The following is a 27,102-nucleotide window of genomic DNA, read 5'->3' as shown; positions in this document are numbered from 1 at the left end:
TGGCAGACATAAAGTTGTATTTTTCCACCAGCAAGGTGTTTACTAAAGAACTATTAAATGCAAACTTTGCATATCTCTTCATAGTGTGTTGTGTGTCCTTAAGTTTTTGTGGAAACTGGACAAGTGGAGGACAAAAGAAGAATCCGGCCTGAAAAAGTGTCTCCAGCAAATGAACGGTATCTGAAAGTCATGTCCTTAAGAAATAGGAAAAAATCCAGCAAAGACTTCACACAGGATCCTAGAGATATATCTGGCACTACAGTTGATCCACCTACTGTTCACTGAAGCCTCATCTGAAATGGTCTCAGTGGAAGGGTGGCTGCCAAGAAGCCATTCTTAAGGAAAGGAATCAAGGAGAAAGGGCTGAGGTATGCCAGATCACACAATAACTGGACTGAAAATCAGTGACTACAGGTCTGATAGAGTGATGAATTCAAATTTGAATTTTACAGTTCAAATCAATGTCAGTATATACAGAGAAAGTCAGGGGACAGGTGCAACAGTGAGTGTCACAGCCATCTGTAAAGCAGAGTGGGGGCACTGTCATGAATTGGGGCTGAAATTCAACCATTGGTGTCAAAATTGATGTAATTATGAAAAAAAAAGTGCCATCTGATTTTGTACCAACATGCAAGAGCATATGGACAGCATTTGATTCATGTTGATTCCAAACTCACTGCCAATTCAGTAAAAGCATACCTAAATAGAAAAAAAAAAAACACAGTACAAAAGTTATCAGTCAGTCAGTCATCGAATGGCCTCCCATGGTCCCAGACCTCAACATTACTGAAGCAGTGTGGGATCATCTTGACAGAGAACAGAACAAAAGGCAACCAACATCCAAAGAACAGCTTTGAATGTTCCTCAAGAAGCCTGGAGAAGTATTCCTGAAGACTACTTCAATAAGTTACATTCCCTAAGAGAGTTCATGCTGTGTTGAAGAATAAAGGTGGTCATATAATTTTTTTCAGTTTATTCCAAAAGCTTTTCCACAATTTGATAATATCTCCTGCAAAACTTTAGAACTGTATCTGAGCTCTGGTGGACAGCCTAGGTCCAAACCAGTTAGAACCTCCACACCAGGACACTGGCTGCACACCTTCTTTGTCACATACATCACCATCACCTTTAGCCTCTGTGTCTGTATTCTCCCTGATAAGAACATAAAACCACTATCAGAAGAAGAAACATGTGACAGTGGAGACATTACAGAAAACATTTGAAAACAATATTTTTAATTTACATTTAAAAGCTGGCTCCATGGTATAGTGGTATTTGATGCCTATGGAAGCCTTTATGAATAAGTGAGAAGCTGAAAGTAATTTTAAATATAAAAGCTGAATATAATACAGTAAAAGGCTTTATAAATTTAAATGTTCCGAATTAAATAAAACACAATGAAGAATTTCCGTTACAAAACTAATTATTTTTGCGTTAAGCTTGCTGTTATAGGAGTACATTACTACATCACTGCTTGCGGTCACTCAGTTTTTCTATGGAGACGTAGGTGGGCGGGGCTCCACATACGGGAACTACCGCTGACCCCCGACTTGACCCTGTAGGATTGCGAACATGGCGGAGGTAAGAAAGTGAAATAAATATTCGGAAAAAATAAATTTATACTACGGGATAGTTACTTCAGTCGAATATTCACACTGTTTGTGTGTTGTAGTTTAAGTGTACGAAATTAACTGTGGGATGTTTTCGCTGCTAAATAATGAGCATTTCTCGACTCAGGCATGTTTATTAAACTTCGGGTTTAGCTAACATTAGCGACGCTAGCCCCGTTTGGAGGTAGCAGCAGCGTTAGCGATGTTACTCCGCGGTTTTCTTCGAAAATACTTAACTGTGTGTGATATTTTTATTCAGCCGTGTGGCGGATTTTTATGCTTGGAGATATTTTATGGGTTATTTTTAATCGTTATTTGTTGCCTGTTGATACCAAGCCTAACTTGGACGCGTTAGCATAAATATCTAAAGGAGAATTAACTAGCTTGGAACTTCTCTTGTAAGTTAGCGAGCTGAGAAAATTAACCTAGTAAGCACTTGGCTGTTGGCGCTAAGTTTGGGTGATTGCCGGTGATATACACGGCGCTGTACCTGTGACATTTCAATCAGCGAGTTGCTAAATAAATGTCCCCACAGGAACCGGTGACAGTATTCTTTGTTTCAGTTTGTGTTGAACTGCAGTCAGCTTTAGGACAGGGTCGGGCGCGCTTTTCCCCAGCTCCCGTTTACAGTCCTCTGTCAAAGGAACTAGAATATGTCAAGTTAATCAGGAGTGAGCTTTTTTTATGTTGTTGTTGTCCATCTAATGACGTATTGCATCTGATGCAGTTTTTTTAAATAGTATTTAAAAAATAAATAAATTATATTTTAATTTGTTGCTCTTTTTCTGTTTTTCAGCCCTCCCTCGGGAATTCGAGCCCAGGTAATTTACATGCAGTTGGAGGCTTTCTGTAGTTGTTTGGTCGAAAGACACTGATTTGAAATCTTTTGTCTATCAGACACGGATTCATTTTGATTTTGACATTGATCGATATTAATCGTGTTCTGTGGTTTCTTTGTTTTAAAAAATATGATTAGTTTGAAACGGAAAATAAATGTATCAAGTTTTTAGGCTTAGGTACCCTCTATGTTTAAGACAACACTGTTTTTTCCTGTACTTATTTTGAAGTGAGAAATTAATATTACAAAATACTAATTTAAAAAATAAGTCCGTACTTCTTAATCGGTACATTTTGCTATTATTAGTATTTTTTTTAAGCATTGTACTCACCACACCAGCTACCTTCATCATCTGAAAATTTCTGTGATCTTGACATCACTGTCACAGTGTTTGTATATTACGATATTAAATAACAATGTTAGACTAAATAAGATTTCTGATGTGGCATCTCATGTAATGTGGTCGTTTCAGTTCTGCACGCACACACCCTGGAGATTATCAACAATAGCACCTTCAGTAAAAGGCTGATTGCATCTATGTGCAAGTCTGAGCCCTTTTATAACAGTTACTATAAGAATGTTTAATGCATAATAGTAATAATGATTTTATTGATATGTTTGCATATTTGAACATGTTAGCTGGCAGTTTTATTTATATATTATCAACTGATTTATTTAGGAGTTAATATTTTGCTGGTTGGGATATGTGGTGTTATGATTGTGTTGAAACTTCTATGGCAGTGTAATTTTGTGTAGAGGATTCATAAAGGATCTCTGTCTGATAAGAAATTGCAGTGCAGCCAGTGTAAAAAGTTTAAAAAAACCCCCATGAAGTTGAAGTTAAACTGTCAGCCAGCACTGTGAAAAAGGCTTCATCATCATCCTCCATGTGTTCAGCTTCTTATATGTTAAAGACAGATCTGCTAATGTTAGCTGAAGCTCCTTTGGTGAATCAAGCACAATATAGTCTTCAGCTTTTAGATATATTTTGCCTTTGACCGGGTGTTTTCTCAGATGAGATGTGTTACTGTGGCCAGCTTTGCATTTTGCACTACAGATGTAGCAAAGAGCAGAGCAGTGGCTAAAATTAGGCACTGATTGATTTAGTGCTGTCCGTACTACAGTCCTCTGCAGTACTGAAGTAAAAAGTCCTTAGTTTAGTGCACAGTACTTCAAGTAATCCTATGTGGGTATTCAGTTTGTAAGTAGTTCAACATTTATATAATTTAGAATATAATATTTAACAAATTAAACCATAAAGTAACATTTCAGCTGCCCACACTCATACAGTATATGTGAAGATATGCAAATAAAAATACTGAGTGATTCTTTAGAGCTTTACAATTTGTTGCAATTTCCTTAAATGAAGATTAAATTCTGTCATATTTTCCTTCTAAATTTCCATTGCCTCTTTCATGCTTCCTTTCATAGGAGGTTCAGCAGGTTCCGATGACCATGATTTTGACCCATCAGCTGAAATGCTTGTCCATGACTTTGACGATGAGCGCACCCTGGAGGAGGAGGAAATGATGGAGGCATCAGATGAGACCAATGCCAATGAGATTGAAGATCTTACACGGGTTTGTGTCAGGAGATCATATTTGGTTTGGTCAGGCCCATGGGGTAAATAAAACACTAGTGTAGTTCAATGTTTATTTTCACAGTCTGTAAGGGAATAATCCTGAGTTTCAAATAGTGTTTGAAAACACTATTTTTTTGGGGGTGGTGGTGGTAATGGATTGACCCAGCCAGAACAATAGTGTAGCTCTACAGCAGGCAGTACAGAGAGAGACAGAGTTGAATGGTTTAGTTGTAAATACCACCATACTGAGTGAATGGATAACAGCTGGCTAGCTGAAGGTACACTAGTGTTAAAACATAATGTTTTCCAGTTACTTTTTTACTTTTGTTTAACTTTGTTTAATTCTGCTAACTTATTCAATGGCTCCACGGTATAGTGGTTAACACAGCTGCCTTACACATGAAAGATCCCTAGGTTGTTTCTGGGAGGAGACACAAATCCAGGCTCAGGGAATCGTAACGTAAATGTGCTTCTGGTATTTAAGCCGGACTAATTATATCTTTATGTATTAGCCGTTTTCAGACATATTGGCATTTTTAATGGCCGACAAAACAAATATGCCTCAACCGTGTTCTGACTGTTGATGTTGTATAGTTTATCCATCAGATGCAACTTCTTGGTTGGCAGCACCTGTTTGGAATGCCATAAATATAAAAACATCTGAGCAGAGTCAGGCAGAGCAATAAAGAGTAATCCACACCTCTAACAGTAAAACAATCTTATTTTTAAGCTGTGTTGTCTTCTAAGGACTAATAAATACATATAACTTGTGTTAGGGAAATCTACCTGTTTCGTATTTCTGAAAGAAAAAAAAATCAGCTGCTATATTAGATTTTTTTAAAATCCTAAAATAACATCTTGCATTGGGTTGGTTTCTACCTAATCCTGGTCCCAAGCCTGGATAAATGGGAAGCTTGTTTCCAGAAGGGCATCTGCCATATGCCAAATCAAACATCCACCAGTGTGACTCAATGGGAAATAGGAGCAGACCACAAAATTTCACTTTCCATTTAAGTTAATTCATGGTGGAATAATTAAACAACAACCGTGTGGTAGTGGTTGTAGGGAGAGTTGCACTCTAAGCTCCATTTTGCACTACTTTGTATTTTGGTCAGTAGATGCCACAGTCTGTGGAACCTCACCTGCACTGACTGACTACACAGAATAGATAATGAATAACTGGGTAGTGGTCCCCAATAATTTGATTATTTTTCATTTCTAGTTGAAGAAATTGTAACTGTTGTTATTCCATGTTTTTCACAGCATAGCTTGCTCAGGGCTGAAATGTTTATTCTGTATAATTGAACTTCAATTTCTGTTTATGTCTCACTGTGTAAGTATGTAGACATTTTAAGACAAGTTCATGCAGCAATGATTTTCATTGTATTGGTTTGAACCTAACAGTTTGAACCTTTAAAGTCTATTTTGTTCAGTTTTTTCAAAGAAAAATCAAACTTTAAATGTATTTAAATGTAACACCCAAGCATCAGTAAACCAATCTGCTTTTAATAGGAGGGAGAGATGCCTATTGATGAGCTGCTGAGTCTGTATGGTTATGGGGGCGACAGATCACCAGCAGATGAGGATGAGGAGGAAGAGGAAGAACCAGAAGAAGAGGAGGATGATGAGGAAGAGGATGAGGAACTTGACAATGATGAAAGCAGCAGAAGCACGGGCGAGCTGAAAAGAAATGAGGTATGTTTTGGAGGGCTTGTGTGTCATTCCCCTCTGTGCCTACAACTGTATGTACATCTTGTGAGTCTTTCCTCTGAACAGAATGTTAAAGGTCTATCCTTTAAGCTTGGGTCCTCTACCAGAGGCCTGGGGGCACAAGAGTCCTGCGTAGTATCTTAGCTGCCGGCGTGGACACCTAAGTTTGGGAATAACATGAGAATGAGGCAACATAAGATTTTTAAATTCATACCATAAGTGCATCTACGAAAAATCTCAGTTGAATTAGAATCCTGGTGACCTCAAGGTCAAGATCAGAAGTAAACTTTTCTGAAACTTACGTACAGATTTATACCATAGGTGCTGGAGGCTGAGGAATGGCTCTGGGGGCTGCTGGTAAATTTTTTTTACCTCACAGAGTGTGGCTAGCACTACTATAATGGAAGGCTCCTTTGCCACCAGGCAGCATAGCCATCAGTCTTCGATGATGCTTCATTGGGCCAATAGAATCTACTGTGAAGCAAATCGCCCAACTCTGGTGGGCAGTATTGCTTTGTGATGGGGGCGTTGTTGCCACTCTGTTTCTCTGTACTATTGAGTAAGTGAGGACTAAGGGTGTGGTCTGTGTAAAAGAAGGGATAAAAACAATATAATGAGACATTCATGCAAATCAGCCATTATCTTTCACTTACGTGATATTGTCAGGTAAAGTTGTGGTTATAAAATCACACAAACATGCGGGGGCTTTGAGTTCTGTTAGAGAAAGAAGCACCCACACAGAGCTACACATGCATGCTGGATTTTTGTCAAGAGTGGCAGATGATTTTTGAAATTGTTTAAACTTTTCTAACTTTTTGTGATTTGCTTTGTTTGTTTGTTTTTCAGAGTGAGGATGTGAAGAACTCATTGGAACAGGCAGGTGAGACCCAGGCAGCCTCAGAGGGTCGCACGCGCTCAGTCAGGTCACTCGGCACAGCAGAACTTATTCGCCCTCAGAAACTCAAGTACTTTGAAAGTATGTGTTGTACTGCTAATACATTTTTCTTATCTTCCTTCTTTTTACTTGTGTTGTTTTATATTTGTAAACAGCTGGATAAGTAAATATCACATTATGTCTCAGGCAATAATGATGCCGAGGAGGAGTCAGATGAAGATGAAGATTATGTTCCGTCTGAAGACTGGAAAAAGGTAAAGCAAAAAAGACATGTGCACCATCAGATGAAGCTGAATTCATTTGGCCGTCTCTGTGATGAGCTGCTGACTTACAATGTCACCACTGCAGAATTATGAGTTTGTTGTTAACTTAATACTGAATACTATATGTTATTTATGTATCTATTTTAACTGTAAAAAAACAGCGATTTAGGCTATGTGAATTGATAAATTTTATATGTATGTGTAAACATTTAATAAAATAAATACAAATATTTGCCATAAAAGAAATCCAGATCTTTTTCTGTGCTCTTAGTACACTTCTGAAATAATCATGGGGCTACACTCAGTGTGAATGATGTTTTTCCCAATAGGAGATTATGGTGGGTTCCATGTATCAGGCAGAAACTCCTGTGGGTCTGTGCAAATACAAAGACAATGAGAAAGGTAAGTTGGGTTTTTGTGTATTTACACCATAACCTTTCTCAGCCTTCCTGGATCCAGATAAACTGAGGAGGCTTAAAAATGTTGATGTCTTGCCCTTCGTTTCATTTGAACCTGTACTTTCAGTTTACGAAAACGATGACCAGCTGTTGTGGAACCCCGAGTGTCTTCCTGAAGGCAAAGTTGTGGAGTTCTTGACAGAGGCTTCCAGGCGGACGGGAGAGGAGAAAGGAGTGGATGCAATCCCAGAGGGATCCCATATCAAAGATAATGAACAGGTGACAGCAGCTCTTCTGTAGCTTGAATCAAATCGCACAAAGCAGATCACGTGCTGTTATGTATAACTGTCGTCTAATCTAAACCTGCTTGTCTGTATCCTGCTGGTAGGCATTGTATGAACTGGTGAAATGTGACTTTGACACAGAGGAAGCTTTAAGAAGACTTAGATTTAATGTAAAAGCAGCCAGAGGTAAGCAACCTATGCTCACAGATGTTCTTCACATTTTGTTCTTGTCTATGTAGCCCTCTGCATTTTGAATTTTCTTTTAAAAAACAGTTGAATTCAAATGAAACATTAACACTTATGACTCTCTGTAACAGAGGAGCTCTCTGTCTGGACTGAAGAAGAATGTAGAAATTTTGAACAAGGACTGAAAGCTTATGGGAAAGACTTTCATTTAATACAGGCCAACAAGGTGAGAGAAAAACACATTAGTTAGAGATTTCTGCTTCTAACATGGCGCTAACATGAGATGTTTACTGTCAGGTGTTTTCTGGATACTTAGGGTTGGAATCTGCTTCATTTGAACCTTTTTGCTTTTTGAGACCAGTAAAATTGATTTGTTAAGATTTTAAAATGTCTGCAAATCATTTGACTTTTGTCCAGTTGCTAAGCTCTTATTTGATTTGTCTCTTACTTGAATCTGTCCTGAAACTGTGTCTTCAGGTGATGGTAATAATGGTCATTTCATGTCTGCTGAATTAAATCTTTCAGGTGAGAACTAGGTCTGTAGGAGAATGTGTGGCCTTTTATTACATGTGGAAGAAGTCTGAGCGTTATGATTTCTTTGCACAGCAAACCAGACTTGGGAAAAGGAAATACAACCTTCACCCCGGTGTCACGTAAGTTAACTTTTAAAAAAGTGTATGCAATTTTGAAGAACATTGCTCATAGAAAATTAGTAATGGAAGAATGTGCAACCTCCACCGACTGTGAGGTTGCTTATGTAAAAATCTTCTTTTTTAAGTATTAAGAGCTTTGCAAATGCTTGGTTAAATTCCCTTTGTCACCAGTGATGGCCACATTATTATAAAATAGTCTGCTGAGGCAGCGTACCTGAAACTGGTTGTTGATCTTCTGTTGTGCCTTGTCTGCTGCTTCCTTCTGTTCCTTAGTGGTCATCAGTTGTTCTCATTTTCTGGCTTGAACATCTCTCGGAGTTGTCTCTTCTTTACAGTTAGTTCAGTGGACTGGCAGAAAGAATCAAACCCGGTTTATAGAGGCCATCGCATAAGTGAAGCTATAGATTTAATGTCGTAGAAACCACCCACAGTCACTGTCAGACTGGGGAGGGACACCTGACCACACAGACTGCTAAACCATATGAACAGTTTAGGTTGTGTAACAGACTGTGTGCATTGCTTTCTGTCATCAGTGACTATATGGACAGATTACTGGATGAGACGGAGAGTGCGACATCCAGCAGGGCAGCATCGCCTCCTCCCACCACCTCCAACAGCAGCGCCAGCCACTCGGAGAGAGAAGACAGCAGCAGTCAGAATGGTGAGCTGATACACATGATGAGTGCACCACGTTTATCCTAAAATATAACCAGCCTTTCATTTAATGAGAGTTTTGGGTAAATGACAAGAATTTAAGACAAACTATGATCCTGTGCTTGAAAACTGACTCAAAGTTACTCTAATCATCACTTAAATATTCAATACAGTCATTCATATGCAGTGATGGGAATAACGGAGACTAACGGCGTTACTTTTTCAGTAACGAGTAATCTAACTAATTACTATTCCTATCGTTACAACGCGTTACAGTTACTAACAAGAAAATGCGGTCCGTTACTATTTTTCAACAAACAGACGGTTGAAGCTGTGTTCAGCTTACCGCATCTTCTATCAGTTGCACGCAAGTAGCTGACTATGTAAGTAATCTGGATGCTACAGCTTTAAGCAGCTGCGCGCTCCCGCGGACGGTAACCACGATCACTGTCTAGCACAACACCTGGAGCTGAGGGGGCAAAACAATGGCATGAGTGCTGCTGTTTGATTGAGGAAGAATAAAGGAGTCGTGGTAAGCCAATCACATGACCACTTAAAGACAAAGCAACAAGGTGATATATACCAGTTTATAATTGTGTTGATAGGCCACGTAAAACCAGAGTCATGATAAACAATATATATGCGGCGTTTTTTCCTCAATAGTTTCGTCACGTTTACTGTCTAAGGACAGCGCAGCAAGCACGCTCCGCTTATGAGCAAAAAATTAAAAAAACAAAACGGGAAGTTTTAGGAGTGACGGCGAGAGAAAAAGAGAGAGAGCGAGTTTTGAGATGTGAGAGATTTGTGACGTTTAGCGTGTTTTGGGTGTGTAGTTAATGTGTTGTCTTGTGTAGTTAGTGTGTAGTGTTGTGGATAGTTTTGTGTTGTGTGTCAGAACAATGAGGCGACTGCTGTCTTCAGGTAGAAAAAGGAGTGATACACCTGCTGCTGTCAGACCTGCAGGTATCAGGCTGTGATGTTCTCCTTTATAGTGGACAGAAATTATTGTTTGGAGTGGCACAAATGGTAATTTGTGTGGCATCTTATTGAATGCAGAACTGCTGATTGTTCTGTAAATAGTTTGAAATGGTTATTTAAAAAAGGACGATAAAAGGTAAATGGATGCAAATAACTTTGTTTTTTGCAAAACTTGTGCGTAGGATTTTAAAATTGACAATTTATATTTGCATTTAAAGTTATGAAATATGATTCATTAAACATGTTTGTGGTTGTTACAGTGAACTTTTTCTACTCTGATTTTATGTTTTTTGTGCTGAAAAGAATGATACCAAACAAGGCAAAGTAAATCGTTTTTAAAGGTAAAATGTGGAGGGAAAATCAAAAGTAGTTAAAAATGGCCAATTATACCCTGGACCCCAGAGGGTTAAACGTTTTTTTTTTGTGTTTTTTTTAAAAGTAGCGCAGTAGTTACTTTGCAAGTACTTAATTACTTTTAGAATGTTGTAACTCAGTTACTAACTCAGTTACTTTTTTGAAGAAGTAACTATAATTAATTACTTTTTCAAAGTAACTTGCCCAACACTGTTCATATGTAGTTTACATAGACCACTTTTGTCCCCCTCACACCTCTATTCTGCTGCATGATTGGGTGCAGCAATCATCAAGGACAGAAAGAATGTTTTTTAAATCACTTTCCTGTTGTTTCAGATAGAGACCATGAAAAAACAAAACAGTTAACGGATACAGACATCAGATAAATAGTATGACAGTAAAACAATTATAAGCTACTTGAATTTTAAAATCACCAGTCATTTCAAACAATATGACCATTTAAAATTTTTAGATTTGTAATTTCAGTTTTTGCTAGTTTCTTTCTATCTCCTTCATCTGTCTCCTCCACTTCCACTCTCGCCTCACCGTCTCCATCTCATTCTCTTCCTCCTAAACTGAAGTTAGAGTTCTAAAAGAAGTAATCCTACATGAATTAGTTATCGTCAGCAGATCAGCCACATAACCCTCCCGTCTCCGGACAGCTGACAAGAGATGGCTAAATAGCAACATAACATTCAGCTAATATTAGACTTCACCGGCCTAAAACTCTTTAAGTACTTATAAACAGCTTGATTACCTTCTCACATCACAAGAGTTTATTTGCTAAGTGTGAGATCCACTTCAAAAAAGTGTCAGAAACACCTGTGAATGGCAGCAAACTGGAGCTTTTCCAGTGGCAGTCTCCCACTGAAAACGCTACATCCAGATTTACCTACCTGGATGATTGAGAATTCATCAAGACGTTCCTCTGAGTAGATACACTTGTTTGTTTACTCATAGATGCCATGGTTTATCGCATCTACATAATGTTTAGTAGGTTTTTCACTGTGTTTTAGGATTATTACATGTCCAAAATGGCTGACAAGTAATGTGCCATGATCACGTCTGTAAATACTCTGCATGAAGGTTGCACTTCCTGTAAATGGTGGAATCTCAGGAACCTGATCGAAAACATCCGACAACACCTGAATGGCTTTTTTTTTTTTTTTCTTAAACTTGTTAAATATGTCTAACCCCGTGTTTCATCTTTCTTCGTTAGGTGTTGCAAGCCACACGGTGGATGGTGCTCAGTTGCCACCAGCAAACCAAGTCAAATCTGAGGGCGTTCAGTCCAACGGTCCGTCCCATCCGCCAGAAGCTCCGCCTCCACCTTCAGACAACAACTCCAACGGCTGCAGCCAGCCCACTGCACCCACCCTCGACAGAAATGGCTCCCTGGAGCCTCTGCTAGACCACAGGGACACAGCACCCGACAGGCCGGCCAAGAGGTGCAGGACGGAGGCAGAGCCCGTGTGCCAAAGCGAAGTGGAACCATCCAGAACGCAGGAGAATTGATGGCTTCACAGCTGAGCAGCGTTGACTAACAGACACTGACTTGGGGGTGAAAAATGTTTGTACTTCTCCAGTGATGGGTAGATTTAGTGGGGCAGAGGATGAGGAAAATGAACCCTACTGACCCATGAGCATAGCATCTCCTGACAGAGAGAGACAGACTGGCTTTGAGGTCAAAGGTCACTGAAAATCACATCTTGAAGAACAGCCAACCGAGGTCCTCCAGGAGGGGTGGCAGTTACCCCCCCACCCGACGTCCTTCCATCCCATCAACCCCCCCCAAGCTCATCCCAAAGTATCATAGCTAGATAACGTCCATCAAAACATCCCCAGCCTGCCTTTTTGGAGCCTGACAAAATTTTGCCAAGAATTCCCTTTTTCTATTTGTTCTTAAAGATAATAAATCACCTTCGATATTTTTTTACACAAGATATTTATATTTTTTAACAAAAGTAAATAAATCCTAGTCTAATGATGGGTGATTGCCATTGAAGCCATTTGCTTGCTGTTATAAGGATTTGATGAAACAGGACATGTCTAAGTGATTACATGCTTACGCTAGAATAAAGATGCTTAGTAAAAACAAGAGGAATAGGCTGGTGCTGTAGCTAGTTCTCACTTTAGTTGCACTTTGATTGTATGTTTCCCATCTCTATCAATGAGATGTGGCGTCAGAACCCAGCAGAAGTCCATGTTCACTCCTTCACTTCTTTCTCTGGCTGTTTGTTTCAGATAAATAAACCAGAGGGTGACTCCTCCTGCAGGTTTGTTTGTGTAAAGCAGCTGACATCAGTGATGTCCTGTATTATAAGTCACCATGTAGAAGATCTCTGTATTTTTGAATTTTCATAGTCGGTGCATTGCTCAACACTTTGTTTTTACTAGTCAGAATGTGATTTTTCATGTAAAGTTTGTATAGATTTCTTACCTCGAGCGGTTTTATAACTGTCTGTATTTTCTGGTCTTCCTTGTAGGCTGTGCTTTTTGTTGGAAAACTGTTCCTACTTTTGTTTCTCCAAAACGGTTATAATAATAAAAAACAAAGTAGCCATTCCTCTTTCCTTCTGTTTGGCAGTGCTTCCCTTTTCTGTGTGATGTTGATTCAGAGAGTTCGTTGCAAAAAAAGCTCCTCCTTGTGTGCAGCTTTGAATATGCAGAGATTCTTTTTAAAACCAGAGCTTAGTTTCTGTCATTCCTCAGTAATTGGCTTCCACACAGCAGATTTCCAGGAGTAAAAGTGACCTGGCTGATGTGAAGGTGTCACCTGAAAAAGAACCTAATGTTTTGGTACAGTAGCTGTTCAGCGTAACGATTAAATGTTTTATTTTATATTCCATCATTGAACGTGCATTCAGAAGATAAGAGGAGTTTGTCTCAAATAATGTTAATGGGTTTTTTTGTTTGGACAATATTGTCTTTTATTTCTATGTAAATGATGGCGTGAATAAAAATAAAGTGTATTCCAAGGCTGGCTATGACTTGAATAATACTGACATTTCATTTAATTACTGTGCTAAATAGAGTCAATAACAGAATAACAACAGCTTCATTAGAAAATTATTTATGATGTACAGTTAATTCCGAGTTATGTATTGAAACAGAACTGGAAAATAGATATTTAATTTGGAAATGAATGAAAATGAACAATTATAAAAATTAAGTTCATATAGTCTTTTGGTTGCTCCTTTCAGGGATCACCACAGCAGATTGTCCTCTCTCATGGCTGAACAACCTTCTCTGTGTGTCCTCTTTCACTACATCCACGAGTCTTCTGTGTTTGCCACCACTCAAAAACATTTCCACATAGAAGACGACAAACGAAAATTTTGCTGAAGTTCTTCCGTCCCAGGCGGGGTTTCACTCTTTGGTTTATGCCTTTTCTGTTAAAATTTAAAAAGCAGTTAACTTCAGAGACTCGTCCACTTTGTGTAGGATCCTCTGAACTCGTACAGTGAAAAACAATATAGTTTTTCACAGTGTAAAAACTATATTGTTAAATTCCAAACATCGATAAGGTGAAACCTTGTGTGGTTTTGACTCATTTTAACGGTTCTTACTTGATTGCTCCTGTGTGAAGGTGATATAGGAGTACACCAAGCTCCCAGCAATGCTGTGGGAAACAAAGATGAGAAAATGTGCTCCTGTATTTATTTTTTTTAATCGAGTATTGGACTTTTTCCTATCACAGACATTCTAAAACATGGGCAGAGCTTCCAGTTTGGAAAAATGAAGTAAAGGTGGAAGTGGCTTAAACCTGTATTCTATCTGAATGCCACCTAACAGCTTTCTTCCTTGACCACTCTAATAAACACTTTCCTGATGAGTTTATGGCTCAGTCGCTGGGTCATACTAAAGTGGGGAAAAAATAAAGTCTGTTTTATAAATATTGGTCATAACATGTTGTTAAAAATTAGGATATGAAATTAGGACAGTTTCTAACAGGATTATCTGTGGTGACAAATCGTTTATTCAGTTGATTTTATTTATATAAATATAACTGGTTTCACGGTGCACCCGCCCCACATCATGACACCAAAAAGCATTCACCTTCGAAGTCAAACTTGTGCTTTTTGATTGTGGTGGTAAGCTACAACTTGTACTTCTTGGGCAAATCTGTATCTGTTTTCGATTTGTGTCATCATTTTCTCAAGTTTCACTAACACTTGGCAGTTAGTTGGAAAGTGTCTGCTGACAAGTTGACAAACTATTCCAAACTACTGGCGATCTACTGGCTATCAAAGCAATCACAAGGAGGTTTTTGGTGCAGCACCCTCTTTGCAACTGATTTCATTGGCAACAGCCAGCAGTCTTCAGAAACTAATTGCCAGCTAGCTGGGGACTACACCGGGACACAGTTTTTAGGGGTTTGCCATCCAATCTCTAGCCCTCTTAGCCTTTGAGAATGAAGTCTGAGCTCCTTCCTCCACCCATGTCTGCTATGCTTCTGCAAGCCACTTTGCAACCCTCTTCAGCTCCTCTCTTTGCTGCATCTGAATGAATCAATGCCCTATCTGGTGTTCAGTGAAGTTTACTGCCAATCTCCTCTCATACGCTTTCCACTTATGTCTGGACACACAAGGAAGCCCCAGAACAAAAATATCTCGATCATCTTTGAACTGCACTGGTCCTAAATCAGCTCAACAGTTCAGCTGTTCAATCTGTCTTACCTGATGTTCAGACCTATAAAGTTAGTCCAGGTGAATATGTAGTCCCCTCCAAACACCATTCCAATGTATGTCACGAGGATATTCTGTGGATGTCGCAGGGAAAGTCACTGCACATGTACGCACTACACATCAAACTGTGAGCGTGAGCCAGCCTGAGATGACTCACCTTAATACAGCCAATGATGGAGGTGGTGAGTGCGGAGTTGTACTGTGTGCACAGCATGATGGAGTACATCAAAATAAATCTGTGCAATGAAGCGAAGCAGAGTTAGACGAAAAGACCAAAGTGGGCAATCATGGAATAAACAATGACGATTAGGCGTCTACTTTACCCCATGACACAGGAGAGCACAAACTGCACAGCAAACATGCGATCAGACCAACCATTATACTCCAGCCCCTGTACCCGAACACCCGCACACACACACACACACACACACACACAGCACTGATTATCTGAGCTCTCTGACTCTTAAGTCTTACAAACCAATCAGTGTTTGAAAACTTACCATTTGCAAGTCCCCTGAGTAGTAAGCGTACGCCAGAGTGGGGAAAATCATTATCAAAGCATTGTAATAAAGAAGACCATATTTGCCCAGCTCCTGTGTGGATGGGAGAAGATGACCCTTTAAAGTCTTCATGACAAACAGCCAGTGTATATACTGTGTGACCTGCTGCTCTGCTCACCTTGGAGTCCAGCTTCTGCTTCACATATGCCCCACTGGCTGCTGTCAGAACATTATTCAGCATTATGAATACGTATCCTTCCAGATCAAAAGCTAAGTCGGCGCTACAAAGCAAAAAACGCCACAGGACGTGGCAAAGAATCACACACGTGCCTCTTCATAAAGCCCGAAGCGGATGGCGGTGTCTGTGTATGTGACCGTCTCACCTGGCCGCGATGAAAGCACCAAAGATCATGGTGAACACCGTCATTTTAATGGAGGTAGAAAAGGTCTTTCTGTGAGGAAAGTAGACGGGTGGCAGTGTTAAAATCAGTTATTTATGCAGAAAATCTGAGAGAGAGAAAAATATTTTCTTACTTTAGCAAGAATCCCTCAAACACCATGGTAAGAAAAATACTGAACCTCCTCAGCACAGTAAACATGGGTAAACTGAGGCAGAAAAATACAAGCTGTTAAGTTTGGCAAGTCACATTTGGGACGCTGCGTCTCGTGTCATGTTCTATGAAGTTCTCACTTGAGGCGCTGGGTCCCAAACAGTCCTGATATTTGATTCCCGACATACAACAGTGGCAGCGGGAACATCTGGAAAGACAGGGTATGTGTGAAATGCGATGACCAGTTCTTCATCTTTTGATTTTCAGCTTTATAAATCCCCACCTCACCTTGCGTGGAATACTCGAATCCAAATCTGGAAATGAGATAACTCCCAACATCTTCCCAATCCTCAGAACTACAACCGTAGCCAGCATCTGCAAAGGAAAGGGGGGCACGGCACATCAGACGGTGCTACCACATAAACAGAAAACAGCTTTAAAGAGATGCTTACTTGGCCAATTCCAACGCATGTTGATGACGGGAATCTGTAAAACAAGACGACACGACTCAGTCATATGAATGATGCTTTACCTGACATTCCATTACAGACGATATGAGGATGAGAAGCTTCATTTCCTGGAAGTTGTCCACTTTTTTGGAGGACTTTCTGGTTTTCATCTTGTTTATGCCCAACTCTGACCCTCACACATATTGAGATTCATAAGAGGTTTGATGTGTTACGCATTTGTAGTGGGGCAAAGGTTACGTCAAAGGTGCGTGTCCTGTGGTACCTAAAGTTTCACCTGGACCCATTTCTCTGACAGTTTTCAGATGTCCAGCTTCGTTTATCTGACACCCCTTCTTCTTCTTCTTATTGATAACGGTGTAAAATTGGTCAAACGTGCCCCACCAATCAGCAGCTAACTTAGACTTTGCACCTTTACCTGAAGTTTGTGAGGACGCTTTTGTTGACGACGACGATGACAAACGAGCTGACTCCGTAAAAGACCGCCGCTAACAGCTTCAGCAGCACCGCTGAGGTGTCCCCGGATGTTTGTCTTTCGGTTGTGGAGGATGTTCCCTCAGACGACAAGCTCTTTTGGCCGGGCTCACCCCGACGTTTGACGTGCGCCGCCATCAGAGGGGTCGACAAAGTTTGTTTAAAAAAAAAAAGGAACTCCAATAGGTCTTCCCGCGCATGCGTGACAGACTGTGCTCGGTAATCCCGTCGGCGAAGAAGGAAATGGAAAGGAGGGAAACATCCCAATGTTTAAGACTCTTTGAAAAATGTTTTAATTCAGCTATGTCTATCTTAATTGACCTAAATAAAAGCTGGTTTAACTTCTATGTGCAAGCATGACTTCCACAAAATAGCGTCTTAATTTTATGCTGTAGTAACACACCTAGCTACAACCAAAAAAGCTAACCACCTTCATAACCACTGAAATAACCAGGATTTGTTAAAGTGCCAGCCACACGGGCAAGAAAAATGACAGTAAACCCTTCTTTTTCGCCTCAGGTGTGTAGTATCAGGCTACTTGTTTTGCTGCTTTCCCCTAATCCTTGTAATCCCTACAAGTTTGACTTTTTAAACGACTTTCTTGCACTCCAGCCTAGACAGGCCCTGAATAAACCACAACCTCATGTTTGCAACATGGAAGGTTTTCTGTCATGAAGTAATTTCCAGAATTTATGTATGTTTGAGACCTAATATGTTTACTTTAAATGGTAAACAGACTGTAGTGAATAGGATTTATGAAGGGGTTATATATAAGATAATTACCTGTTTTGCAAGTATCTTTATGACTGCGTTGCGTTCTCATCCTTTTTGGTCCCTTAAAAGTATCTCTATAACATCTATAATATCCATTTGTTACAGTGTTGCTGCTCTCTTTGGCCTGATCTCTTTTTAAAAAAAAGGCATTTTTAACAGTAATGAAATGTTTTACCCGGATAAATGAAGGATATATACAACAGTCACTTTGCCAAAAACTGATTTCAGCTTCTACCTTGAGACAGGAGTGTTATTGCCAGCTCAAAATGACTCCATATTATCCATGACAGATATGTCTGACAGATTACAGGCTAACAAGTCATTTACAACAGTTTAAATTCCCATAAAAACAACATCCTGTTTCTTTCACTCTAGCCTAAATGAGGAACTGGCACTGAATAAACTACCGAAAACAGCACATCTGTGAATGCATTTAAAGGAGCCACTGACAGAGCAGACGTAACACCTCTAAAGCATTTTTATTAGAACAGGGATGTTTGCAGAGAAAGTTTTAATGTCATGTGGCTCAAACGGTCCTACGAGGAAAACTGCTCCAGCCTGTTGTATCAGCGCGTCGCCAGCAAGTCTTTGCAGAGCGCGACAAGTAAAGCTTTAAAAATTCACTCCATCAGGTCTTCGGTGTGACACCCCCACCCCAGCCTGCACCCACCCCAACCCACACACCTGCTTTTATTAAAAGAAAAAAAAAAACCTAAAATGCTTGCTGGAAAATGCTGAGACAGGCAGCTGAGAGCACCTTTAACTCACATTTTACATTCTGTAGCTTGTTCCACAATGACCGCTGACATTTCTTTCAGACAAATTATGCATCGATGCTTGTTCACAGATTAAAATAAAAATAAGATTACAAAAAAATCCAAAAACAAAATAAAACACCAAATATGGTTTAAAGTAAAAGGGAAGAAAAACAATCTTCGGAGGAATTGGTGCTAATAAAACCAAGTGCTTTGAGATCTGAAAGACAGTACAGATACTCTAAAAGAGCGAGATATGTTCATGGTCTAGCTACGCTATCATTCTCACCTACATTTCAACAATCACTTCATAAAAGACATTAAGAACTACTTCAGGCGACAACTTGCACTCTCCTGTTTGAGAACGCCAAGTTCAGCAGAGAAAATGCTTCAATCCTAAGCAACTAGCTGTCAAAAATCACACGCACGCTCTCACGCTTTGCTGCAAACAACACACACTCACACAAACACACGCCCGCACGCATATTCTTAACAAAACAAAAAACAAAAACAATATTTGCTTAGTGGTCCTGAAATTACAAGTTGTATAGCCTGTATGACCTAAGAGGACCAGCCTAAAGATACATTGGGCCCCGGTACACCCTTGGAAAAAAGAAATATAAGTGGGTAGCACTTCTGGATCAGGGGATGTGAAACACTACTAACCACTGGTCCACCAAAAAAGAGGCAAACTATCAAAACAAAACAAAAAACAATAAGAGGCATCAACTTTCACTGCACGACAAGCAGAAAAATACCAAGCTTTAGTAGAAGTCACATTTAACCTGGTTACCCATCCTCAACTTGTGCCTCACAAAGGGATGGATAGTCAGGATCCAAGTAATTACACTTTAAATGCATGTTAAGCCGTACTTCAGACATCTAGTACAAGTACAAGGTTCTAATGTAGTGTAGTGCTACCACATCAGCGTGTATTACTGGGAGGGCCAAAAAATACACTCCAGTACAAAGCCTTTTCTAAAGTTGACCCCATAATACTGAGCTGAAGTCGTTACAGGGAGAAGAGGAATACACACACTTCAATCTAATTGCAGAAATGCAGAAATTCAAGCAGCACAAAAAATATCAATGAAGTATGCGTAATCTCTGGGGGAAAAAAAGAAAAGAAAAAAAGTATGAAAACATCCCTGCTTTCATGTTCCTAAATACAAAACTTCAGTGTAACAAGAGGTCCTTTTCTGCCCTTTTTTTTGTCTTTTAGTCTCCTTTAAAACAGGTAAAATTTAAGTCCTTGGGTGATGTGAGTGGGGTATGGGATGACAGTCTTCTTGTGTCATTTATTTTTTTTCCTCTGTTTTTCTTATATACTTGAAGATGTGGTAAGCATGCAAGCCTCGTAGAGGAGGGGCCCGGAAGGGCTGATGGGTGGGCTGGTGGTGAAAGAGGGAGCCTTTTTAGGCCAGGGCCGGGAAGGCCTCAGGATCATCCACATTGGGGACTGACACTCCACTAGCCTGGTGGGAACAAGCACACAAGAACCAGGACAACGTTAGGACGGCTTGAAATGAAGCTGGTTTACATGCAGTTCCTCCACTGGCCACTTGAGGCTGGCTCCAAAAGGGAGTCAATCCTTATACTCGCATGTTAAAATGCAGAACTTCACTGAAGAAAAGCATTTACAGCCTGCTACAAAAACAGTTTCATCTCTGTAACCAATAACCCCCATCATTACTCCTTCTATAACATACCCATTAAAGCTGTTAAAATACTCATAAATAATGCAGTTTTAGGGCCACTTTGAGTGACAGGCAGATGCCTACACAGGTGTCTGTGGCTACTATTATACCTGGGAGGCTTCACCTCTATTAATTGAAGTCACTGAACTGTATCACTGTGTGTCTGTAGGGCTCGGGCCTACAGTCACACCGTACTTTTGATTGTACGGTTAACAATCAAAAGTCCAAGGATGCTGATCTGGTGTGTGAATCTATCAAGTTTGTAAGTGTTAGCTGGAAAAACAACAGCGCGTATTATCTCTCAATCAAACTAAACAACAGCAAAAAGATCTCACCTCGCATAATGCAAAATTTTAGGTTTTAAAAAATGGAACGACCCAACCCAGAGACAAGTTGGGTGGAGTAGCTACAGCGTTTAATCTACGAATTCTGGGCTGTGGGTTGGTGATAGCTGAGGCACATGGTGTATAAAAAGTCAGCAATGTCCTGCAGACTCAATAACCGTGTGACCTTCACAACATGCGTTTCTATGGATGAGCAGCTGACGTAGGTGTAAAGTGAAGGAGGCAGTGCTCCTATCAATGGAGTGTATGTAAATTGTCTTTATATGCGGTCAGCTGTAGTGCTGAATCCATCAGTCACCTCTGTAGCTCCCTTCAGTTACAGGGAGCTTGTTAGTATCTTAAAGCTTACTTTTGATTTTCGGGCTCAAAAGTAAGTTTTTCACGTTACAAGAGGCTTTTGACACTTCTGCTGGGACTGTACCTGGATTTGTACATATTATAAACATGTATATTTATGATTTTGTCTGCATAGAGGAAAATATTTGGAACTCCTCTAAGACATTTTATCCATAGCATAACATTTTTTTCAGCTTTTAACCAGTTTTGTTAATTAATTCAAGCATAATCCACATTTCTGCTCAAATAGTCAAAAACAAACAAGAAACAGTATAGATGTGTCAAAGAGGATAACACTGACTTATTGTCTTTACTAAGCTAGTAAATACATGGACATTAAATGAAGTTCTAACAACTATAGCGTATATTTAGATGTACACATACACACACTCTGTGATACAGACTGGGTGTAGCTTTGCCAAAAAATATCTTAGACTGACTAACATTCGCCTGAAACCCATTATTAATATGAATGTCAAATTTATTGACAATGAAAAAAAAGAAAAGAAAGGAAAAAGCAGGTGCTTTATTCAAATTTAGACACCAGTATTTAGGACAATTCCCTGCTTGACTAACATGAGGTCAGTAACGGAGTTTTGCGTGGTGGAGCATGTGTTCAGTGCTCTGTTATTACAGGGTCTTAGTGATCCACAGCAGGTTTTTCCAACTCAGTGATTTTACAGCCGGTTCGGTCAGAGAGCCAACTCTTTTGTGCAGAACACTAAACCTTTGTTGTCGGCAGTGATGGCAGCTGGGTTTTTTTGCCATTACCTTTTCGGAACGTCCTCCCCCGCGTGCCGTCCTGCTGCCTCCCCCGCCGCGGCCTCCCCTCCCACCACGTGCGCCCCCACGCCCGCGACCGGGGCGGCCAAGGTCTCCGAAGTTGATCTCCAGCTGAGATGTGATGTCGTTGGCTGGTTTGCGGAAATGGTGGTCACTGGACTCGTCAGCGGCGGCCTGCTGATAAAGAACCGTAGATGGCCATCACGCTAGATGTCAACTGTGCTCGGATCAGAAATGCAGCGTTCCATCAGTGAGCTCTGCTTCTTACCATGCCTTCAGCTTTAATGTCTTCTCAGTATTTTAAAAAGGTATCGCCACTGAGTCGCAGCTAACACTGAACATTTGCATGGGCTGAGTGAATGAAAAAACAAGTGTGAGTAATGCAGGTACCTTGTGGTAGAGATTGTGCGATTCTGCTTCTGTCTCTGCGGTGTCGATCAAAGCCCCAACAGGTCTCTGGAAATTGAACAAACCACAGTTATTTTTAGACAGCAGAGTGACCACCAACCAAACAGCCTGAGCATGTTTACCTGACACTAACCACGCACATCACAGCAAGCCTGTCACTATTGCCTATTTAAATGCAGTTACTTACAAGGATACATGCTGTCCACTTTAAACATGGTTAAGGAAAACAAACCTAAATAGCTATATCAGCTGTGACCTGTCAGTGTCTATAGCCAGATTTCTGTCTCTCTCACACACACACACACACACACACACACACACACACACACACACACACACACACACACACACACACACACACACACACACACACACACACACACACACACACACACACACACACACACACACACACACACACACACACACACACACACACACACTGCTGTGTTTGCTTCGGATTACTCCTCACCCCCTACCCAACCCTGTGGCTTGTCACTGCAGGGCAACCTGCACGTGGCGAATAAAGCCTTGATTGATTGATTGATTGACTTCAAAGTAAACAACTGGAATAATCACAATAAACTTAAAATCATCAGCGTGCAAGTCTAAGCTACTTGAGCCTGACTAGATCTGATGCAGAACAGTTAATTACTGAATGACTGTTCAGAATGTATTGATGTACAACTGTAGCCTCAACAGATGTACGACAGAAAATGTAACCAATCATGGTGGAAAGTAAGACAAATGACAGCCAGGATGATTGTGCGTGACTCTGATGGAGAAAATAACCTGTTTTATGCAGGTGGCGTCAGAGCACCACGTAACCACACTTTGCACATGCATGTGGACATCAACCTGCATGTAATGAAGGCTGCACTTGCCAAGCTAATCTAATAATGTGTGTGCAACGCTACACATTTCAGAAAAGCAACTTTGAGACACATCCACACTAACTAGCTGAAGCTCCACACAAGACCTTCTTATAGCAGCCGTCCTTGGCTTTTCACGTTTCTCGTTTGTACAATCTCACCACATCTCATCGGCTTTACTGCTGGTGATGCACGGTGGTTAGTAACCTGCGTTGTTTAAAGACAGTTGGCAAGGAGCTTCTACCTGCATCACCGCCCAAGCTGACAGTACTAGGGTATTACATCCTATGAAGCACCAGTAAAAACCAAGGGAAAACAGTCTATATAATGGGGTTTGCAGACAAAAAAAAAAGTCTCTTTACTTTGTAATAACTTAATGACTGTTTCAACATGCACATGCCCAAAAGCAATATGTTCCAGTTATTATATAAACTGATTAACAGTTTCCAATGGCTTTTAAATATATGCGCAATAGTTTTTGACTTGTAAATTAGTCCCCAGGAACATCCCAAGTGTAGATGGCAAAGGTCTTTTTCAGGGAGCCAAAGGACTAAAACTTAAAGGTCTAAGCTGCGGGCGAGAAAAGCTTTCAGCACACCACACTCACGTCTTCGCTCTTGGACTTGTGCAGCACGTATCCTTTCTTCCACTGGCTGTCGGCTCCCTCGTTGGGCTTGCGGATGTTGAACTCCACCTTGGTGCGCTCCTTGTCCTGCATGGCCTTCCACTCGTCCAGGGTCATCTCTTTGGGGCCTTCATTTTTCACCTCTTCGACCTCGTTCTCTCTGCAATGCCAGGAACACACAACACTGTAGGAACTCGCCAATCCTCTTACCTCTATACATGCCCTCTAATCCTGAGGCCAAAAGGTCAGAGGCAGCGTTTAACAAAATCGCCCTTGTTGCGTCACAACAGCAGTGCAAACGCTAACGGAAACGCAATGTGACAACTTATTAACTTTGCACACGGGGATCCTTTTTCATCCAAACATCCAACATCCATCCAACACAAGGACACAGGATTCTCACTTGTTCTCGGAGCCAGCAGGCGCGTTTTCCTCGCCCTCTGGGGTCGTCTCAGGGGGAGCGGTTTGTTCAGCCTCACTGGGAACAAAGATGCACAACCTCTGTATGAGTAATGGTAAGCGTCCTCTAGCTGAAACATTAACTGTCTGAGCCTCTTCATAAAGGAAACAGCGACACTTCAAGCTTAAAGCGAACAGGGAAACATCCCAAGACATCCTTAAACTGCAGCATCCTGTGATATGACAAAACCAGAAGCACTTCAAAAGAGAGAGAGTGCACACAGTCTGTAAAAATATCACATGCGCCTCATTATCCTGCTGACAGCGGCGCTCCGACAAACAGGCCATGTGTCTGTTTGGGGAAACTCACCTCACTTCGTCCTTCACGTTGCCCCAGTTGTGCGAGCCGCTTCCGCCGCGCTTCTCCTCGCTCTTCGGAGTGCTGCAGCGAAAACAGAAAGGGAAGACGGCCAACGGTGTATGAGTTCTCTTAAATTCTCTCGGACCACAGTGAGGGGCTCTTCTCATTAAGGGAAGTGCTGATTACAGCCTGAGACAACATAAAGAACCACTTTCTTGAGATGCTGTTCCCCCTGGACTCTCACAGAACCCATATAGTCAGGAGCTGCTGGGTCTAGGACTCTAGTAGAGCAGCTTTGCATGATTTACAGATCAAAATAATCTCTTTTTGTAATCTTATACAGGGCCTTGGTAAAGCCCTTCAGTTGATTATCCAATCAAAACTATATTTTAGCCCCTTCCCCCTTTAAACTAGCTTTCTTCTGATTGGCTGCCCCTCATAAACAGAAGGAGTGAACAGCAGTGTGCCTGACACAACCTATGTTTCTGACATCATACACAGCAAAGACTGGAAAAAATAAGCGCTTGTTTATTTATCTTTGAGCTCAGAGATTACCGGCGTGTATGCTGATCTCATTATTAGAAACTGTACGCATATTTAGTATAAACATCTATTGTTGTAACAGTATTTACATGACAAAATAGGAAAATAATATAAAGCATAATAGCTTTCATGCACTGGTAGGCGATTTCTACTCATGACCTCAGCTCAGCGCATACTTACGATTTGTCGTTGCTGCTGTGTCTGTCGAAGTCTCGTTTGCCACGGGAGTCAAAGCCGTCGCCTCGGCCCATGCCCCGCCCTCTTCCACCACGCCCGCCCCGGCCGCCACCACGCCCTCTCGGGGGCCTGTCTCCAGAAGGCCTGGTGCACAGAAACAGATGCAATTTAAAACACGAGGATGAACGTGATGTTAAGAGAAACATGCACTCCATCAACAACAGTTGCAAGCTCTCAAACCCTGCACACGTCTTGTCAATGCGCCTACATCTGCACCAGCCGGCATGTTTTAAATAAGCCCTCCATCCCTCTCATCATTGCTGCTCACTTTTCCACAGTAAACTCTCCAGCCCCCTCGGGTTTGTCCTCAGCAGGTTTCTCAAAGCGGCGCTCGCGGGGTGGTCTTCGGTCCGGCCTCTTGTCTCCAGGTCGCCCTTCACCCTGCACACCCTGGTGCTGGGAACCAGACTGGCCCTGCTGGTCTGCTCTTCTTCCCACCCGCCTGATACCTGCAAATCAAAGGAGCACAAGCTGAATTTATGCTCAGCTGTGTTGTTTAGATTTTAGACCGTGTGTGTGTGTGTGTGTGTGGGAAAATGCTAAACAAAACGAGAAAACAACAAATGCATCACCTGATGTGTGGTCTCCCATCATCTCCTTTCAGCAGTACACACAATGAGAACTTAATGTAACTGCACTGAAGATGGCTCTATTTACTTGCTTTGGATGAATTCAATTAAGACCAATACACTAATAAGATTAGTTGGGGATAATAACAAGAGCAGCGCTCTGTCTAGTCTTCCCAGCACAGGTGATGCCTTTTCCTTTCTCCCTACATTTGCTTTGCAAAGTCAGAAGCTGCTAATAGAGCTGTATCCTCCACACAGAAACCCAACACTGCACCTTCCTGTCAAACGCTAGCAGAAACCATTTCTGCAACACAGGCTCGCCAGTCTGCACCTCGCTGCTGGCTTTAACCCGCTCTGGTTCGGTACGTGTTCAAGTCCAGCTACGTTCCGTCTGCGAGGCTTTATTTTTAGTCTGTCCTCTAATAACAGCAGCACAGGGTCCATATTGACCTCACGCTGTGTCTCGCTCAGCCGAGTCGAGCTAACGTGGCTAACGGGAGCTGCACATGACAGTTGCTACGAAAAGCAAAAATAAACATGCATCGCTCATTAGCGAGAGAAGCAGGTGCATTGTTTCCCTTCCTTTCTTTTTCATTACCTTCTTTCTTCAGGGGGACTGGCGCCTGGGTCTCCTCCTTTTTGTCCAGCAGAGGGTTCTTTCTGTCCTTCTGTGACTCCTTCTTCGGCTGCTTAGCGGCTTGAGCCGCGGTCTTGGTGGAAGCAGCGGCGGCCCCCTCCTTCTTCTTGTTTTCGGCAGCCTTCAGGATCTCGAAAGGGTCGGACTCATCGTCCAATAACTGGTCGAACCGGTTGGTCACGACACAGCCGAAGCCTTCTTGCAGTTGTCCGGGCATGATGGCGCCCCTTCAACGGGATTCACCTCCGATTCTACGAGGCTTGATGCGACCAGTTCGCTGGATGCTGCCACAAGATGGCTGGGAAAGCTGCCCCTTCTCTTCCGGTGCGAGCATCATCCGGGACATCGTGCAGCGCACACCAATGTGTGCACGCGTCGGCTGCAATGTTTTTATTTACATTACGTAACGCTACGCTCATGTCCTCCGCGAGTAATCCGCATTTCTGAGAAGGTGTCACATGCATAGAAGTTACAGGTACTGATGAGAGTAACTTTATAACTGCAGACTTCATGCAGAATAAACACAAGGCCTAAACTGTGCCCACTTATACCTGGATACATCTGTATGTGCAGCTACACCTCATCCTGATGCTTCTGACAGGCACATCATCAGATTAAGTCGGATTTGCCAGTTTATAAATAATAATAATAAAAGGGTGGTGTGGGTAGGGCCAACA

The 27,102-nt window shown here is 41.4% G+C and overlaps 3 protein-coding genes across 5 annotated transcripts; 1 reads left to right on the top strand and 2 right to left on the bottom strand.

Moving 5' to 3' along the window:
* Positions 1-1,502: 1,502 nt before the first annotated feature.
* Positions 1,503-13,388, top strand: mier1b (mesoderm induction early response 1b, transcriptional regulator). Of its 2 annotated transcripts, none has more exons than XM_086271223.1 (13): positions 1,503-1,581; positions 2,407-2,431; positions 3,880-4,028; positions 5,543-5,725; positions 6,587-6,716; positions 6,822-6,889; positions 7,228-7,300; positions 7,424-7,575; positions 7,685-7,766; positions 7,898-7,992; positions 8,373-8,419; positions 8,953-9,080; positions 11,625-13,388. In XM_086271223.1, the coding sequence occupies exons 1-13, from the start codon at positions 1,573-1,575 to the stop codon at positions 11,918-11,920; spliced, it is 1,437 nt and encodes a 478-aa protein (XP_086127349.1). In that variant the 5' UTR covers positions 1,503-1,572; the 3' UTR covers positions 11,921-13,388. The 2 variants fall into 2 exon arrangements, with proteins under 2 accessions (XP_086127349.1, XP_086127348.1); XM_086271222.1 differs by having other exon boundaries at positions 8,292-8,419.
* Positions 13,228-17,280, bottom strand: LOC147308787 (nucleotide sugar transporter SLC35D2-like). Its single transcript, XM_086271225.1, has 13 exons — positions 17,030-17,280; positions 16,597-16,630; positions 16,433-16,519; positions 16,285-16,352; positions 16,128-16,199; positions 15,977-16,045; positions 15,772-15,874; positions 15,594-15,686; positions 15,417-15,484; positions 15,251-15,329; positions 15,085-15,167; positions 13,975-14,027; positions 13,228-13,797 (listed from the first exon to the last, which is right to left on the bottom strand). The coding sequence occupies exons 1-13, from the start codon at positions 17,221-17,223 to the stop codon at positions 13,787-13,789; spliced, it is 1,014 nt and encodes a 337-aa protein (XP_086127351.1). The 5' UTR covers positions 17,224-17,280; the 3' UTR covers positions 13,228-13,786.
* A 1,039-nt stretch (positions 17,281-18,319) lies between these two features.
* Positions 18,320-26,761, bottom strand: serbp1b (SERPINE1 mRNA binding protein 1b). 2 transcript variants are annotated; one of them, XM_086272044.1, is made up of 9 exons: positions 26,387-26,761; positions 25,488-25,668; positions 25,163-25,303; positions 24,449-24,520; positions 24,083-24,157; positions 23,662-23,839; positions 22,165-22,230; positions 21,763-21,948; positions 18,320-20,089 (listed from the first exon to the last, which is right to left on the bottom strand). In XM_086272044.1, exons 1-9 carry the CDS (start codon positions 26,640-26,642, stop codon positions 20,030-20,032), a joined length of 1,215 nt encoding a protein of 404 aa, XP_086128170.1. In that variant the 5' UTR covers positions 26,643-26,761; the 3' UTR covers positions 18,320-20,029. The 2 variants fall into 2 exon arrangements, with proteins under 2 accessions (XP_086128170.1, XP_086128169.1); XM_086272043.1 differs by having other exon boundaries at positions 21,763-21,951; positions 26,387-26,760.
* Between the last annotated feature and the right edge of the window lie 341 nt (positions 26,762-27,102).

This window comes from Aulonocara sp. 'chitande type north' Nkhata Bay, linkage group LG18 (genome assembly GCF_057382095.1).
Source record: "Aulonocara sp. 'chitande type north' Nkhata Bay isolate Kocher_YH1m ecotype deep benthic linkage group LG18, A_spYH_male_GT1.1, whole genome shotgun sequence".
In the NCBI taxonomy this organism is placed as follows: Eukaryota; Metazoa; Chordata; class Actinopteri; order Cichliformes; family Cichlidae; genus Aulonocara; species Aulonocara sp. 'chitande type north' Nkhata Bay.
The sequence above is the reverse complement of the archived record's forward strand: the minus strand, read 5'-3'. Positions and strand labels throughout refer to the sequence as shown.

Coding starts and splice junctions, on each gene's coding strand:
- mier1b (XM_086271222.1), top strand. Junction 6,717..6,821: donor GAAACTCAAGTACTTTGAAA/GTATGTGTTGTA, acceptor ATTATGTCTCAG/GCAATAATGATGCCGAGGAG. Junction 8,420..8,952: donor AACCTTCACCCCGGTGTCAC/GTAAGTTAACTT, acceptor TTCTGTCATCAG/TGACTATATGGACAGATTAC.
- serbp1b (XM_086272043.1), bottom strand. CDS start 26,642: ATGCCCGGACAACTGCAAGAAGGCTTCGGCTGTGTCGTGACCAACCGG. Junction 23,840..24,082: donor CCTGCTGGCTCCGAGAACAA/GTGAGAATCCTG, acceptor CTGGCATTGCAG/AGAGAACGAGGTCGAAGAGG. Junction 20,090..21,762: donor GGGGAGGACGTTCCGAAAAG/GTAATGGCAAAA, acceptor TGTTCCCACCAG/GCTAGTGGAGTGTCAGTCCC.
- LOC147308787 (XM_086271225.1), bottom strand. CDS start 17,223: ATGGCGGCGCACGTCAAACGTCGGGGTGAGCCCGGCCAAAAGAGCTTG. Junction 15,875..15,976: donor GGTGCTTTCATCGCGGCCAG/GTGAGACGGTCA, acceptor TTTGCTTTGTAG/CGCCGACTTAGCTTTTGATC. Junction 14,028..15,084: donor TTTATAGGTCTGAACATCAG/GTAAGACAGATT, acceptor TGTTTCCCACAG/CATTGCTGGGAGCTTGGTGT.